Source organism: Muntiacus reevesi, chromosome 7 (genome assembly GCF_963930625.1).
Source record: "Muntiacus reevesi chromosome 7, mMunRee1.1, whole genome shotgun sequence".
NCBI classification, from domain to species: Eukaryota; Metazoa; Chordata; class Mammalia; order Artiodactyla; family Cervidae; genus Muntiacus; species Muntiacus reevesi.
This window is the reverse complement of record NC_089255.1, coordinates 15,018,410-15,036,445: the sequence shown is the minus strand read 5'-3', so window position 1 is coordinate 15,036,445 and position 18,036 is coordinate 15,018,410. Positions and strand designations below refer to the sequence as shown.

Below are 18,036 nucleotides of genomic sequence, written 5' to 3'. Positions count from 1 at the left end.
CATCTTGAAAGTGAAACCTTGGAAATGAGAAAAGGAACTTATTACAGTTCCCCATCTTGCCTCCTCCACCACCAGTAATGAAATCAGTGCTGAGGCCTCTGCCTGTATGTTTCCTTATGGCTCTGTTGTCCCCAGGCCAGAGTCACATTTTTCTATTGATCCCTGTCTCTGGTGGTGGTGGTTTAGTTGCTTGGTCTTTCTCTTTGTGACCCCATGGACTATAGCCCACCAGGCTCCTCTGTCCATGGGATTTTCCAGGCAAAAATACTGGAGTTGGTAGCCATTTCCTTCTCCAAGGGATTTTTCCTGCTGAGGGACTGAACCTGGGTCTCCAGCCTTGCAGGCAGATTCTTTACCAACTGAGCCACCGGGAAAGGAGAAATTCAGTACTCTGGGCACCAGTGGTGGGGAAACCTCAAATTCCACCCACCAGCTGGGTTGAAGGAGGGCTTAGTGGGAGAGAGATGACTTCACCAGCTTGTGCTTTAACATTCCAAAGCTGGGAGGCAAAACTGGGTGCCCCTGGCTCGTGATCACCAAGGTGACCCAGGAAGATGGCCCCCCTGCTCCCACCCCCCTCCTCAGCCTCTCATTGTCCCTAGTCACTTCTCTCCCTCTTCCGAGTGATTGCTCTTCATCTTCCTGTGTCCACGAGGTATGTGGGTGGTTGGGGTGGAGATACAGTTCGGGGGCAGCCCAGAGAGTGAGTAGACCCAGTCCAGTCCTCAGAAATGACCCTGGAGGCTTCCCCTTAGGGAACTAGAGCTCCCATCTTCCTGCTTAGGCATCGGAGCATCTGCTTACCCTGTAATTAAAGACAATCTCCTGTCCTTGAGGCGCCGGCTGCCACAATCGTGGCCCTGGCTTACCTGTCTAGCCTCATGCTGAACCATCCTGCTCCTCTCACTCAGGGCTCCAGCCCCATCGAACAGCTTTCAGTTCCTTGAAGCCAAAGTCTCTGAACTGTCTCCAGCCTCAGAGCCTTTGCACAAATTATTTCATCTCTCCAGGTATCTGGGTGAGCATCACTTGCTCAAAATGCTTTTCCTGAGCCCCATCTCAATCTGAATTCAGTCTCACCCCAGAATTTATCACAGCCCTCATTGTGTGGCAGTTATCACAGTTTGCAGGTGTTCTGTTTATCTGTGTATGTCTTTAGTGTCTGTGAGCTCTGTGGGGGCAGGGATAGTATCCCCAGCGCTAAGCAAGTGTCTGACGTAAGACACACACACAGTGAATTTGTACTGAAGAATGAAGAAGTAGCGTTTACACACGGGAAAGCAACTCAGACGCTGCGAAGGGAGGAGGAAAAACACGGATTGTGTGCATGCTAAGTCGCGTCAGTCGTATCCGACTCTGTGCCAGCCCATGGATTCTAGCTTGCCGGGCTCCTCTAGCCATGGAATGCTCCAGGCAAGGATACTGGAGTGGATTTGCCTTTTCTTCCTCCAGTGGATCTTCTCAACCCAGGGATCAAACCCACATCTGTTACATCTCCTGCATTGGCAGATGTGTTCTTTACACTGGAGCCACCTGGGAAGCCCCAGAAAAGCATACTGCGCACCACTTGAAGGGGGCTTCCATGGTGGCTCAGCTGGGAAAAAATCTGCCTGCAGTGTGGGAGATCTAGGTTCCATCCCTGGGTTGGGAAGATCCCCTGGAGAAGGGAAAGTCTACCCACTCCAGTATTCTGGCCTGGAGAATTCCATGGACTGTATAGTCCACGGGGTCGCAGAGAGTCAGACATGAATGAGCAACTTTCACTTTCATCACTTAAAAGAGTGTCAGAAGGAAGGAATGGTGACAAGGGATTTGCTAGAGAGGTTCTGAAGCCCAGAATGGAATGCAGCCTTGGTCCTGAATTTGGAACTTGTTTCTAGAACATTCCTTCTTTCCTAAGATTCCATCCTTGGGATCAGCTTGACCCACTTTATCCTAAGAATGGAATGGGGCAAGAAAGCCCTCAGCTCCTGTTAAAGTCAAGAATCCTGGCTGGAAGTTGGGCTATTAACAAACTGGGCAGGAGGTGCCAGAGGCGGCAGGTGGATGCTTCATGGTGTGGATGTGGGGCAGCTTCCCAGCCTGGAGCACCCCGGGGGACATAAGCTGATGTGCACCCCCTCCCCGATGTCAGGACGGGATTCTGCTGGGAGCCGTGGGCGCTTATGACTGGAACGGAGCTGTGCTGAAGGAGACCAGCAGTGGGAAGGTCATTCCTCTCCGTGAGTCTTACCTGAAGGAATTCCCCGAGGAGCTCAAGAACCACGGCGCCTACCTGGGTAAGAGGCAGGGCTGAGGGGCGGCTGGTGGGTGGTGGGCCAGGAGAGGACTTGGGGGTCCAGAACATGCTCAAAAGCGAGACGAGGGGCTTGTCAGCACAGTCTGTGCTGATTCAAGCACAGTCAGGAGTTGTTGCCTCTCCAGGCTGGCATCCAGCACACCCAGCACCGTGCCTGGCTCATCATGGGCTCTCCATCAATAGAATAAACCAGGGTCCCCAGGCCAGGCCATGGACCGGGCCATGCAGCAGGAGGCAAGAAAGCAAGCGAAGCGTCATCTGCCACTCCCCATCTCCCCCACCACCCCCATCCGTGGAAAAATTGTCTTTCACAAAACCAGTGCCTGGTGCCAAAAAGATTGCAGACTGCCAGAATAAATGACAAGCAGTCTGACCTGAAATTATTTCCATTCATGCCTCTAGACTCTCCGGCAGCTGTTGGTATGTTTTCAGAATTGAGTGCAGGAAGTCTGCCTCCCTAAGGCAAAAATGCAAGTTGAGGATGTGCTCAATTCAGTTCAGTCACTCAGTCATGTCCGAATCTTTGTGTTACAATCAAGGCAGAAGTCATCTCCCATTAAGCACCTTAGTGTGAATGAAAGTCGCTCAGTCGTGTCCGACTCTTTGCAACCCTATAGACTATATAGTCCATGGAATTCTCCAGGCCAGAATACTGGAGTGGGTAGCCTTTCCCTTCTCCAGGGGATCTTCCCAACCCAGGGATCGAACCCAGGTCTCCTGCATTGCAGGAGGATTCTTTACCAGCTGAGCCACAAAGGAAGCTCACCTTAAGGTGATCGTAAAAAGAAAAGTGTGAGTCATTGACCTGATGGTGACAGATCCCAGCTGTGAGACCTTAACCATAGCCCAGTCACCTCCAGCTTTGTAAGAGCGAGCCTCTGCCATTCATGCAGAAAGGGCAGAACCAGAGGAAAGGAGAAGGGCTCCCATTGTTTGTAAGTCTGAGTTTCTGAGCCAAGTCTACCAGCTGTGAAGTTATCACCAATGCAGCCTCAGACCCCACTTCTCCCTGAACTAAGTAGGCAGTGGGCCTCTCCGTGGTGGGAAGGTCGTTCCTCCTCCCAGAAGACCCTTCATGAGGCCCAACCATGGTTCCTCCTTGGGTGGAAGTCCGGAAGGAGAGCCTTTCTGCTCCTCCTCTCTCTGGGGGTTCATCCAGTGAGGGCACTGTGGGGGACCTCTGGAAGATTCCTCCCTCTGTGCCCCAAGGGAGATGGGGAGTTTGGGGAAGGAGACGGGGAGGCCAGGTTCTCCGCCTCCACACTGGGGAAGCTGATGGACTTCCGGCCCCAGGCCTTCAGGGAGGCTCTCTAGCTTTCAGGGTGGCCTTGCCTGCTGGTCAGAGAGCCACATGGGAACTGCAACCACAGCCAGCAAACAGCAGGGAAGCAGGAAGCTCTCAGCACTGCTTAGAGCTTTGAGAGTCGGCCCTTGCCTGCCCCCAGGACATTCAGCCCCCAGGACCCTCCCATTATCACTGTCCCTCTTTCAAGGGAAGCCCAAATGCCTGGGGTCAATGAGAACACTCTCAGTAATACTGCTAAGGGCTCAGCTTAGAAGAAACCCTTGCTCCACCGCACAAAGCTAAGCCTGCTCTATCCTTGTATTTTTGTGATTGCTCTGAATACACGGCCCTGTTGGCCACCCTCCATGCGATATCCTGCTCTCACCTACTTCACTTCCCAGAATACCTTTCCAAGAGTCAAAGATGGTGTGTCTAGAACCAGAGTTTCCCACCCTACGGCACCGACACTCCCAGCCACTGTGGGTTGGCTTCTGTGCATCCCGCAGCCACTCTGAAAGCAACTGGTGGGACCCGAGAGACAGTTACCCACATATATTAACAGGCATGCACACAGGCATGCATACACAGCAGAAGGAGTCGCTCATTCCCCAGAAAGCACCCAGGAATTGCCAGCAAGCCCTGATACCCATTTAAAAACTGGGATCCATTCTCCAAATCATCTGGCAGGAAGTAGGACTCTTGGCTTTGCATACCTGCAAGGATCCCATTTTCAAGAGAGTTGTCTGAAGACGCTGCACAGTCACTCCCCAGAGCTGGGTGCTTGACTGGAAACTCACAGGGGCCAGGCACAGATCCCAAGAACTTGGATTGGGGGCGTTTCCCAAAGAGCCCCTGGGTTTCCGTCTTGTTCTCTTCTGAGTGGCATACGTGTGTGGATGCAGAGAAGCGTGGACACTCCCTGCTTTGGGGCTGCAGGAATCCCTGTGACCCCCCCCCCCACTTCCATGCCCTGAGCAGAGCATCTCCTTGCCTCTGCACAGCCAACCCTTCATTTTTTGGTGGACCACTTAGCAGGGCATTCTGGTGATGAAGAGGTCATTGCTTGGTCCCCAGAGAGACTACTGGTGGGGATCAGAAACAAAGCCTGCTCAATACAAAAAGAAGTATGGCTAGGGTTTGTTCTCTCGCTTCCCTGTTCCCTCACATGCTCACCTGTAGGGCGAGTGAAGCAGGTGATGTGCATTTTCCAGGCAGTGATGCCTTTCAGTGACCCCACCTGGCTTCTTTCGATGCCCTCCAGCAGAGGGTGGGCGCAATGAGTTCCCTGCACCATCCACCAGCCCGTTCCAAGCCCTGCCTCTTCCAGGCCTCCTCAACCAGGCCTGGGAACTACTGTCTAGAACTACCATCTGCTCAGCCTGCTCTGAATGCCCCTCTGCAGCGGCCCATCCATGCCGCCAGGCCCGCGGGGCCGGAGACCAGCCTGTTTCCTCCCATGGCAGGGTACACAGTCACATCGGTCGTGTCCTCCAGGCAGGGGCGGGTGTACGTGGCCGGAGCCCCCCGGTTCAACCACACAGGCAAAGTCATCCTGTTCACAATGCACAACAACCGGAGCCTCACCATCCACCAGGCCCTGCAGGGCGAGCAGGTAACGCAGAGGGGGCTGGGGGCGGGGCCGACAGGTGGGACAGATGGGATGGTGAGGCTGGGAGGGACTGCAACTCAGCTCGTCCCTCACAGGACTGTCCCCAGACCCACAAGCATCCTTCCTGGCTAGGGGTGTATGTCTTCTTTATACCCACCTGGGAGCTGATGCTCCCTCCCCAGAAAGCCAGATCTCAGACCCTGCTGTAGCAATGAGAACCTGGGAGAACTCATGGAGCCCTTGACTCTGACGCACTAGCCAGACCTCTGCCCCTGACCACCAGCATCTCTCTGGTTGTGTCTAGAGTTCAGGGCTCTGGCAGAGGCAACATCCAGGCTGTGACTTCCCACTTGGGCTGACAAGGCCCCTAGGCATCTGAAGGGTCACTCATGTTCCTCATGCCACCTCGGTGCTCCCAGAAGTGGGAGGAGTCATGCCTCCACCCACAGCAAGGCCCCAGGGGTTCACCAAGATGCCGACTTCTTTCCTTCCCTGGAATGGGCACGATGCAGAAAGGTACAACCGCCAATGTCACAGCACTGCCCCCCCCCCCCCAAGACGTGGTGGGCAATAGGCCATGCTACTAAGAGGCTCATGTTAGAAGGTCTTGAATGCACGGGGGAAAGCTATGATTAAAGTCAATGATGGTGAAAAGATCAGGAAACACTGATACAGGTCATTTCAGTAGCCCAGGAAAACGTGGTCCTGAGAAGAAACACAGCTTTTCCAAGGTTATTGGGTAGATTCCCTGGGTAAAGCTCAGAATCCTGGACTCTTGGTGGGGCTGCCTAAATTGTGCTACCTCCTGACCCCAACAACCCCCACACAAGGCCTTGGCCCCCCTGCCTGGCAGCATCCCGTATCCATGGCACCCTGCGCTGAGCTGAGCCCTGTCCAGGTCCTTCCTGTTATTCTTGGCTTGCCCCTGGTGCTCCAGAGCCTGGGAACAGCCCTATTTCCTGCCTCTTCCACTGCCCTTGGCCATGAGGACACGCTCTTTGCCAGGTCTAACCTCCATCCCTCCAGCTGCAGGGAGCCATCCTTCCACTATTCCTCTTCCCATCCCAAGTGCACTGGGGGCTCTGGGCGCTGCTCTGGTCCCAGAGCTCCACACTGCCTGCCCATACCTCACCCGTGGCCGGCTCTCAGGAATCCAAGGTTAGACCTTGAGAGCCGGAGGGAATTCGCCGAAGAATATATGATATTTTTACTGCCTGGATCTGCCTCCAACATCCAAACGAGAAACCGCAGCACTGAAGGCAGCTAAGTTAAGTGGATTCCAAATCACCGTGACCCATATAGCAGAGGCCACATGTTTAGACAGACTTCCCTCCGCCTCCCTCTCTGCTCTCTGTCTGCCTCTTAATCACTTCACGTAGGCACATCTCTCCCCTCCCCACACCGTGTTTATAATTTCCTTTTTCCCTCTTCTGTATTTTTTTTTTTTTTATCATTCTCCTGAGTTAAAAGATCTTAATGCTTGAGGATGAATTTCTTCTGAAAACACCCCAAGCCAGAAAGGGAGAATCATGGGCTTGGATGTCAGATGGATCAGAGTTCCAACCCAATTTGGTTGTGACCGGCCTTCTGACCTTGGGCTAGAGATTCAAATTCTCTGAGCTTCAGTTCCTTCCCTGTGAAATAAGGACAATGATCTCTCCCAAGACAGCATGAAGCTGTAAAGTGCCTCACACGGGGCCTGTCCTTGGGAAGGGCTCCTTTTCTTTCCTGAGCAACCCTTTGCTCCTATAACCATTTATAGAGCACCTCCTGCGTGCCAGGCACAGCACCCAGGCCTGGAGGGAGTGAGACAGGAGCAGTGCCCACTGCTGGGGGCATCTGTGGAGGGAACCAGTGCTGGGGGGAGGAGGACAGGGCTGGGGGAGAGCACGGAGAAGGGGCCCCCACGGCAGGGGATGGAGTGGGGAAGGCCAGGGGTGTCTTTGAACAGGAAGTGACCTGTAGGACGATAGACATGACCTGGAGAGAGGGGAGGAGAAAAGGGTACAGGCTGAAGGAAAGTATGTACAGGGGAAGCTGGGAAGCCCGCCACAGCAGGGGGCTTTTGGAGAAGAGAAATCACTTAGTATGTCCGGGGGAATGTGGGAGCCAGAGGGTGGGAGACAAAGGCTGGGGAGGCAGGGAGGCCAGTCCAGAAGGGTCACACTGCAGAGTTTGGACATTCCCCCCCAAAGCAAGGAAGGGGCATGGTCAGCTTCTGGAAGCCACTCTAGCTCCCCACAGGGCTGGGCTGGAGGGCCAGTCTGGAGATGGGGGGGTCCTTCGGAAGGTGCCTCACCTGAGGAAGAAGCTTCGGAGGAGGAGGGAAGTAGGTGGATTTGGGACGTGTTTCGCATCCACCAAGAGGACTTGTGGGGAGACTGCAGGTGGGAGAGATGGGAGTGGAGCAAGGAGGACCCTTAGGTTTCTGAGTTGGGAGCATGGCACCCAAGGCGAGAGAGGATCACCCTAAGCGCTCAAATACTGAGAAGAAACCACAAGTCACCACCCAAGGTGCTAAGCCCAGAGTTATTTGGAAAATAAAATATTGAAAATGAGTTAAATGTCCAACAGAGGACTGATTAAACATGTTTGGCATGTGCATAATTTGGAGTGCTATACCCTATAGTCAAAGCTATGGCTTTTCCAGTAGTCATGTATGGATGTGACAGTTGGAGCATAAGGAAGGCTGAGCGCCAAAGAATTGATGCTTTCAAACTATGGTGCCAGAGAAGACTCTCGAGAGTCCCTTGGACTGCAAGGAGATCAAACCAGCCAATCCTAAAGGAAATCAAACCTGAATATTCACTGGAAGGAGTGATGCTGAAGCTCCAATACTTTGGCCACCTGATGCAAAGAGCCGACTCATTGAAAAAGATTCTGATGCTGGGAAAGATTAAGGGCAAGAGGAGAAGGGTGCAAGAGGATGAGATGGTTGGATGGCATCCCTGACTCAATGGACATGAGTTTGAGCAAACTCCAGGAGACAGTGAAGGATGTGCTGCAGTCCATGGGGGTCACAAAGAGTCAGACAGGACTTAGCAATTGAACAACAAAAGTTAAATAATGGAAAGTCACGTGGTGGCGGAGTGGTTAAGGAGGAAAGGGTTGGTGGGAGTTCGCTCATTTTTTCAGCAAAGAGTCTGAGTCAAAGGCTGTCCACTGGTAAGGGGAGGCCTCTCAGCAGCCCAGCCCCATGCCCCTCCCCATCCCTGTGCCGCAGATAGGCTCTTACTACGGGAGCGAGATCACCTCGGTGGACGTGGATGAAGACGGTGTGACTGACGTCCTGCTGGTGGGCGCGCCCATGTACTTCAGCGAGGGCGGAGAGCGGGGCAGGGTGTACGTCTATAACCTGAGACAGGTACGGCGCGCGGATGCTGGCCAGCTTTCCAGGGGCACCTGACCCATGCCTTGATCAGGTGTCCATGAGGGAAACTGGGAGGCGGAGGCCAGCGCATGCCTGCAGAGCCAGACTGGAGACGAGAGGAACCTCCTCTGTCGTTGGGTTTATGTAACGGGAAAGAAACAGGGAAGCACAGAAGGGATGGTGCAGCCAGAGTGGGTCATGACCCTGAGAGATCTTGCCAACTCCCCCTGAGCCTTTTCCTGCCCCTGATTTTGCAGGACCGGTTTGTTTACAATGGAACGTTGAAGGATTCCCATGGTTACCAGAACGCCCGGTTCGGCTCCTCCATCGCCTCCGTTCGGGACCTCAATCAAGATTCCTACAACGATGTGGTGGTGGGAGCCCCTCTGGAAGACAACCACGGGGGCGTCATCTACATCTACCATGGCTTCCAAGGCAGCATCCTGAAGACACCGAAGCAGGTAATGCCCCCCACCCCAACCCCCAAAATGAATGGAGCTAGAACTTGGAATCCTAGTAGCTCATGCCCTGTCCTCACCCAGGAAAGGATTGCTATCTGTCCTAGCTCTACTTGCCGCAAGTTGAAATTAGTCTTAAGACCTTCCCATCACCCCTGTGGATACCTTCTCCCTGCTTAACTTCATCTCCCCAACAACAGCAATAGCAAACCCCCCCCCAAGGACCTGAATCCCACTGGCCCTCACATGCTTTCATGCAACTGACTACATGTGGGGAAGACCTGGGGCTTCCCTAATGGCTCAGTGGTAGAGAACGTGCCTCCCAACACAGGAGATGCTGGTTCGTTTCCTGGTCCGGGAAGATCCTCTGGAGAAGGAAATGGCACCCCACTCCAGTATTCTTGCCTGGGAAGTCCCATGGACAGAGGAACCGCCAGGGCTACAGTCCATGGAGTTGCAAAGAGTCGGACACAGCTGAACAAATGAATGGAGAAGGCCTATTTGGGCTCCTCTTCTCTGAAAATGCCTCAGGCTAGAAACAGTGCTGTCCCCAAGAGTGAGCCATCCCAAGCTCCCTCAGGCTTCCCCTCAGGCTCATCACTTTTGCCTATTTTATTAGTAAGATAGCCTAGTACACCACACTTAGAGATAGTGATGTATCTGCCATGTACCATGTAATGTAATTACCTGCCATGTAATGTGTACTTACATCCTATGGGGAATTCTTTTCTTAAATAGTTGATGTACAATATTATATGTTACAGATGTACATCAGAGTGGTTCACAATTTTTAAAGGTTATATTCCATGTATAGTTATTATAAAACATTGGCTAGATCCCCTGTGTTGTATATCTTCATATCTTATTTACTTTATACATAATAGTTTGTATTTCTTATCTCCTACCCCATCATTCCCCCCTTTCCCTCCTCAGGGGAGAACCCTTTTATGACACATTATTTTAATCCAAAAGAATGACTTAATGGTAGAAATTTCAGGTTCCAAAACAGACGAGGAGAGGAGATAGCTTTGGGCTGAGGAAGTTTCCTGATAGTTTCAAACAGGCTGTCTCCAGGGCTCCCAGTTGTATCTACTCCTTAGGGTGCCCACACCCAGCTCTTTCCTTCCACTTCCTACAGAGAATCACCGCCTCAGAGCTGGCTCCTGGCCTCCAGTATTTTGGCTGCAGCATTCACGGGCAACTGGACCTCGATGAGGACGGACTCGTTGACCTGGCAGTGGGCGCACTTGGCAACGCCGTGATTTTGTGGTTGGTTCCCCCATTTTTCACGATTCTTGGGCTCTCTTGAGGGTCCTGATGGATACAGGGTTTAAAAGACACGCTTTAGACTCTTTGTCTCTTGTCTTTAATCACTGTTGGCCAAATTCACCCTATTCTTATCCCATTGTGACTACAAATTTCCTTTTTATGGAATCACTGTAAGTTACTTTGAAGTCCAAATCCCTCTTCTCAGTGGGGTTCAGGGATTTTAGAGCTATTTAGGGACTAAAAACCCCCTTTGACTTTTTCCTAAAAGTTCTGATTACTGGGGCATTTCTCCCATTTAGCTTCTTTTAAAGGGACAGGCTGAGGACATTCTCAGCTGGGAGCATCTCCTTCTCCCCTAGTGTGAAAGATTTCTTTCCTCCAAACCCCTTCTGACCCCTGGTTTCCTTTCTCAGGGCCTCATTTCTGTACCATTCCATCAGATATTTGTCATGCATTTGTACTTGGGGTCTGTGTTAAGCAATGGTCTGAAACTTAAAAAAAAAAAAAAGGTTTTCTAAAAGTCCATCTGTTCTATCGTGTGATGTGTCAGCTACTTTTTGAGCCAAAAAAAAAACTTTAATTTGAGCTAATTTTCTATATGTTGATACTTTTATTATAAATACAATAACTTAGAGAAAATTTGAGAAATAAATCACTCATAGTTTCATCACCTTAATGTTACCACTATTAATATTTTGGCATATTTCCCTACCAGTCTTTTACCATCTGCATATAATTCTATGTAAGTGCAATCACATATTTCATACAACTTAAGAAAGATATTAAACAGAGATAGCTGATGACTTCGTGGGGAGAATCTTTATGTTCTTAGTCCTCAAGAATATTACATTCCACTCAGGAAATGTCTTAGTCCAGGTTCCCTAGAAAACAGAGCTTGAGGCTATAAAGCTTGTGCATCTGCACTGCTGTGGGAGGGGCTTCAGTCCCAGAAGCAGAAGTGAGGGTCCAGGGAGACTGAAGCAGGAGAGGAGAGAGAGTGGAGAGGCAAGTAGCTAATGAGATGCAGGCTCAGGCCCTGGGCAGCTCCCTGCTCCAGCATCTCCAGAGAGGCAGAAAGAATTCAGCCTCTGCTTTCTACAGCAGCCCCTTAGGGGAGCAACGGGGAGCAGTGTGTCTGCGAGCTCCTAGTGTCCCGCCAGTGCCATGGCCCAAGTGCCAGCTGCCCCACTCCTGCGGGCAGCACTGAGGAAGCGGGGTCTCCGCAGGTCCAGCCCAGAAGTTTCACTGGCGCCACAGCCTGTCTCTCTTTGAAGGCCTTCTCCGCAGGTCCTTCTTTGAAGGATCCTCTGCAGGGGATATTAGGTCTTTAGTAGCGACAGCAGCTTGGGCTAAATGTATTCACTGCTTTGGTTCCAGCCAGGGAGCAAGACAGGTGAACAAGGCCCAGGTTAGCGGGTAGACATTGTCTCCCGGGTCTGTGGGGCAACACACAAACTACGTTCTTTACAGGAAACAAGATACACTGGAAGAATCGGTCCCACAGAGTGGATTTAGTCAAGCCCTAGCTTGTGATGTCTAAACCTAAGTGCTACCTGAGTGGCGCTGAAACTGTGGGCTGGAGCCCTCTAGGGGAAATTTAGAGTCAAACTCCCTGGATCTCAAACATGACTGCCATTAGCATCACCTGGGAGCTTTTAAACCTCTCATTACCCAGGCTTTACCCAGACCACTTAAAGTAGAATTTCTAGGTCAAGGACTCAGTCATTTAAAGACTCTCCAGGTGTGCGCTTCCAGTAGGCACCTAAGTCTGAGAACCGCTGATATAAGCCATTATATTTACACAGCATTCTGCAATGTCGAAGGGCATTCTCACTTATGTACTTTGATTCTCACAATTCCCGGTCAGAGAGATCACATGGTCTGTCCAGTAGGAGCCGAGACTCAAACCTACCCTTCTCACTCCACAGCACAGAGGAGGCGCCATCCCCCTTACACTAAGAAGAGCAGGGTATTAGCACAGATAATCATGCTAGAACTCTGAAGCAAGTAAAACTCACTATACTTGTTTCTTTTTATATAAATACATGGTTTGGAGAGGCAATAGTTTCCTTCCCTAACTCTGTTTGACTTAGTCAATTCGACAGTAAATTCATGTTTCCTTGACTGCCTGGATGGGGCAGTGTTGGACTGAGTGGATGAGTGGGGAGTCTCTAGAACTGAGTCGTTTTCTCCTTTGGCTGCACATTGGAATCACCTGGAGTGCTGTAACACCCACGTTCTCCAAAGTGTGGTTCAGGTACCAACGGCACTAACATCACCTGAGAGCTTGCTAGAAATCCCAGGCCTGCTTTTTAGCAAGATCCCCAGGAAATGTGCAAATATACTAAAGTCAGAGAAGCATTGCTTTAAGACATGTTGATGCTGACTCTGGTTTGATTTGACGTGGAGAGCAATTTGGGGATCAGGATTTTTTAGTTTTTATAGTAAAGTTGATATACAATGTTGTGTTTCAAGGTGTACAGCAAAATGATTCAGTTATACATATACATATGTACATTTTTTTTCAGAGTTTTTTCCCATAGAGGTTATTACAGAATATTGAATAGAGTTTCCTATGCTATACAGTAGGGTCTTGTTGACTATTTAATATATAGTACTATATATTCATTAATTCCAAACATTTCCAGTTTATCCCTCCCCTCCATCTTTACTGTTTGGTCACTGCAAGTTTGTTTTTGAAGGCTGTGAGTCTGTTTCTGTTTTGTAAATAAATTCATTTGTATCTATTTTAGAGTCCACATGAGTGATATCTTATATTTGGTTTTTTCTGACTTCATCTACTATGGTAATCTCTAGGTCCATCCATATTGCTGTAAATATTGTTATTTCATTATTTTTTATGGATGAGTAATATTCCATTTTATATTCCATATATATATGTATGTACATACACCACATTTTCCTCATCCAGTCATCTGTTGATGGACATTTAGGTTGCCTCCTTGTCTTGGCTATTGTAAACAGTGCTGCAGTGAACACTGGGGTGTGTGTATCTTTTTGAATTACGGTTTTCTTTGGATATATGCCCAGGAGTGAGACTGCTGAATCATATAGTAGTTCTATTTTTTGTTTTTTAAGGAACCTTCATACTGGGGTACCAATTTATATTACCACCAACAATGAAGGAGGGTTCCATTTTCTCCCCACCCTCTCTGGCATTTATTGTCTGTAGATTTTTTTGATGATGCCATCCTGACCAGTGTGAGGTGATACCTCATTGTAATTTTGGTTTGCATTTCTCTAGTAATTAGAAATGTTAAACATCTTTTATTGTGCTTTTTGGCCATCTGTATGTCTTCTTTGAAGAAATGTCTGTTTATATCTGCTCATTTCTTGATTGTGTTGTTTGCTTTTTTGATATTGAGCTACATGAGTTTTTCATATATTTTGGAGATTTATCCCTTGTCCATCACTTCATTTGCAAATATTTTCTCCCATTCTGTGGGTTGTCTTTTTGTTTTATTTATAATTTCCTTTGCTATGCAAAAGCTTTTAACTAGTCTCATTTGTTTATTTTTGTTTTTATTTTCATTACTCTAGGAAGTGGATCCAAAAAGATATTACTGTAATTTATGTCAGAGTATCCTGGCTATATTGTCCTCTAACATAGGAAAACATCTTGAAATGTGTTCACAGGAAAACACAAATCTTACATTTGGGTCTTTAATCCATTTTGTATATGCTGTTAGAGAATATTCTAGTTTCTTTTTTTTTTTTTTTTTGCATGTTGCTGTCCACTTTTCCTGATACCATTTATTGAAGAGACTGTCTTTTCTCTACTGTATATTCTTGCCTCTTTTGTCATAGATTAATTGACCATAGGGATTCCCTGGTAGCTCAGCTGGTAAAGAATCCACCTGCAATGCAGGAGACTGCAGTTTGATTCCTGGTTGGGAAGATCTGCTGGTGAAGGGATAGGCTACCCATTCCAGTGATTTTGGGCTTCCCTGTGGCTCAGCTGGTAAAGAATTGACCATAGGTGTGTGGATTTATTTCTAGGCTTTTTGTCATGTTCCATTGATCTATATTTCTGTTTTTGTGCTAGTACCATGCTGCTTTGATTACTGTACATTTGTAGTGTAGTCTGAAGTCAGGAAGCCTGATTCCTCCAGCTGTTTTTCTTTCTCAGAATTGCTTTGGCTATTTGGGGTCTTTAGTATTTCCATACAAATTTTAAAATGTTTTGTTCTAGTTCAGGCATCAGGAGTTTTTTAAGCTCTCCAGATTACTGTAATGGACATGCAGGGTTGATGTGATGAGGAGGCAAAAGGATGTCAGTATGGTCTGTAGCGAGTACAGCTCCTAGGAAAATGATGAAGGGTTGCCTTGAGGGGCTATGAGATTACTTAGCCTGCCCTTCATCTACTTGTGCACATTTTTGCCCAATCCTGTGACACCAGAGCCCCTCTCTGCAGGCCCCATCACCACCTCACCCTCCAGTGGTGGTTTTAGAGACCCCATTCCATCTGGTTCTCCACCTTCCCCCAGGTCCCAGCAGGGCAGCCTTGCACCCTGCCCACCCCTGCGTCTCTCCCTCCTCCTGCAGGTCCCGCCCTGTGGTTCAGATCAATGCCAGCCTCCACTTTGAGCCATCCAAGATCAACATCTTTCACAGGGATTGCAAACGCAGTGGCAGAGATGCCACCTGCCTGGCTGCCTTCCTCTGCTTCACGCCCGTCTTCCTGGCACCCCATTACCAAACTGCGACAGTCGGTAAATCCGGCCCCTCCCCACTCCCGCCGCTCCAGTCTCTCCCCGAGGACTTTGTGTTTGCTCTGTTTCTAAATCTGGGCTTTTGCTGAAATGGGTTTTGAGTGCCAGGGTCACACCTAGAGCCCCATTTGATGACTTCTAGATGCCCATTCAGTGCTCTCATTCCAAAGGGCAGAGAGGGGGTCTCATGCCAGGAAGAGGATGGCAGTGAGCAGGGGTGACCAATGTGGGAGAGGCTGGGGAAGGTGGAAACAGTCTGAGATAGTGTATGAATCAGAACAGGGGACCAGAAGCAGCCCAATAGCTTAGGGTGTAGAAGCTGTGAAGTCAGATTCAAAGAAAGAGTCAGACCCTTGAGGGATCTGAAACAGGGGATCAGGTGGCTAAAGACCCAAGTAGCAGTGGCTTCTGCTCAGAGTGAGTTTGAGTCCACAGCAGGACAGTTTCCCTCTGAGGGTCCTTCACTCTCAGCCAAGGCTGGGATCAAACACTGGCTTGTGACAGCCCTGGGCCCAGTCATCCCCAGAAAATGGCCCCTGCAGGTTCCAGGACCAGACTAGGCCTGTGCAAGAAACTTGGACCACAGAGAGCTTCTCAGCCAAGGAGGACCAATCAGACAATTAAAAACTGGGTGTTCCACAAGGAAGATGAGAGCAAAGGCAAGCCTGGGTGGTGGTGTCCTTTCATCTTCTATGAAGGGAGAATGATACCGAGAACCTGGCACACCCAGAGTGCTGCTGGGGTACCAGAGAAGGGGCTGGGTTTTTCTTACATTTAGCAAAAGATCAACCCAGTTGAAAGGGAGGAGAATGCAATCTTTAACCTCAGAACAGTCTTAGGTTTGAGGAGCTGGTGGGCAGGGCCTGGCCAGTCTTCCCTAGTGTGATGGGAACTGCCACCTGCAGACACTCAGATCCAGGCCCGACAGGATCCCAGAGCTGAGGGCGAGACCTAGGAAGGTGACAGGAGAGGGTCAGAGCTGTGTTGACTCCAGAAGGGGCCCGTGACTCCACCGTGACGCCTATACTGTCTCCTCACCTCTTCCACTGCGTTCACTCTCCCCTTCATCTCTTCCTCTTTCTTTATCCCTTCACTGTCAATTCCATCTTCCTTTCTCCTTCGTCTGCCTCCCTCTTCTCTTTAGTTCCTTCCTTTGGCTTTTCTCACTGTTTTGCTTGCTCTCCATGTGGGAGTTTCCTGCCTACACGAGCTTTATGAGGGGGGAGGAGTAGGTCTTCTTTGGCCATCCTGGAGGGCTTCCTGGAGGAGGCTGACTTTCCAAAGGCTATTTGTAAGGGGAAGTAAACAGTCTTTGGTGGAAAGGTGGCTTCAGCTCCATGGTCTTGCCCTCTCCTTCCTCCAGGCATCAGGTATAATGCCACCATGGATGAGAGGCGGTACACACCGCGGGCCCACCTGGATGAGGGCGGCGACCGGTATACCAACAGGGCCGCCCTGCTCTCTTCTGGCCAGGAACACTGTGAGCGGATCAACTTCCATGTACTGGTGAGCCGGATGCCCTGCAGCCCAGAAGCAGAGCCCAGGCTCCTCCAGGAAGGGAGCAGAGGTGGAGGAGGTGCTGCCATGGAGAGGCAGAGAGTTCAGCTGGTGCCAGGCTGGTGCTGAGCCCCCAGCAGACCTCAGGAGGCCAGCAGGGAGCAGTGTCCTGGACCTTGGTCACCCACACTCATACCCCAGAGCAGAGGCCACTGGGTCACCCTGCTTCCCCACCTCACTGGACCCTCATCTGAAATCCCCTTTGCCATCTCCCAGATGCCCACCATTGCTTAAGCAGGGGGTGAAATCCAAGGAGGGAGGTCAGCTCAGTGATGTCTTACAGAGAGGATGGGGGTCAGGGGCCATGGCTCAGAAGGAAGGGATAAGCAGGCATCAGCTGAAAATGAAGACCAAGGAAGGTGGACCAGTGGCATGAAAAGGCTGGGGGGAGGAACAGACGCCAGCCTGGCAGAGGGGGGAACCAGTGGGGGCCAATTCCTCCACCCAGAAACTCCAGAGACCCAGCCACAGCTCCAGTCTTGGAGACACAGACAGGGAACACTCAGAGCCCGCTTGGCCTCAGTGTCCAATGAGCAAAGATCAGAAAAATAAGGAGTCCTAGCGTCTGTTAATGTGTTGCCTCTATGGTGTGTCTGTGTTCTCAAAGTGGGGAACATCATTATCTGGGAACTTATTAGATATGCCTTAACACAAGGAAGCCACTCATGTCAAGATTTGGGCTCCATGAGACAGTCAGGGATTTTTCATCCAGCTCTAAGCATCCCCTGAATGCCCCTATTCATGTGTCTTCTTTTGTTGATTTGACACATTGATTATAAGCTTGTCACAGTGCTAGGACAGTGCTAAGAGGCTTCTGAGGGACTAGGACTAATACACAATCACATAGTTAGGATGCAATGCAAGAGTGTCAGCAACAGTCTGAACAGAGTGTGGGCACGTGTTGCTGCTGTCTGGCTTCCTAGAGGCTGGGGGTTTGAAGACACAGGTTCCCAGCCTTGAAGGATGAGCCGGAGTTGGTGGAACATGCAGGCAGTGGGGCTGGCATACACGGACCCAAGGGCCCTTTCCAGGAGGCACACATGCCAGCTACAGACCCATCTGGGAACCTCTGTCCACCCACAGATGCTTAGGCTCCATGGACTCATGCTCAGGGCTGACAAGTTGCTTCCTCCCAGTTCAGGGAGATGACAGTTCTCTCTCAGTGGCCCTGGCCCAGGCATGAATGTTCCCTCTGCCTTCACCCCATCCTCGTCTCCTCCCACACAGGACACCGCTGACTACGTGAAGCCAGTGACCTTCTCGATCGAGTATTCCCTGGAGGACCCCGACTACGGCCCCATGCTGGATGACGGCTGGCCCACGACCCTCAGGGTCTCGGTATGTCCTGGCACCCGGGGAAGCAGCTCTGGCACATACCCCACCCCAGCACTCGCCTCCTCCCAGAAGCCCAGGCTTTGTGAGGGCACACGTGAGTTCTTCTCCTGCTACACCTTC

At 50.4% G+C, this 18,036-nt stretch overlaps 1 protein-coding gene across 1 annotated transcript in view; it reads left to right on the top strand.

Annotated features, from left to right (window-relative positions):
* Positions 1–18,036, top strand: part of ITGA11 (integrin subunit alpha 11) — a 129,975-nt gene that overhangs the window by 90,614 nt on the left and 21,325 nt on the right. The window contains exons 11-18 of the mRNA XM_065940826.1: positions 2,135–2,279; positions 5,048–5,196; positions 8,417–8,557; positions 8,821–9,024; positions 10,160–10,290; positions 14,858–15,024; positions 16,388–16,530; positions 17,809–17,919. Of these exons, the coding sequence (XP_065796898.1) occupies positions 2,135–2,279; positions 5,048–5,196; positions 8,417–8,557; positions 8,821–9,024; positions 10,160–10,290; positions 14,858–15,024; positions 16,388–16,530; positions 17,809–17,919 (1,191 nt within the window). The remainder of the gene's footprint in view (positions 1–2,134; positions 2,280–5,047; positions 5,197–8,416; positions 8,558–8,820; positions 9,025–10,159; positions 10,291–14,857; positions 15,025–16,387; positions 16,531–17,808; positions 17,920–18,036) is intronic.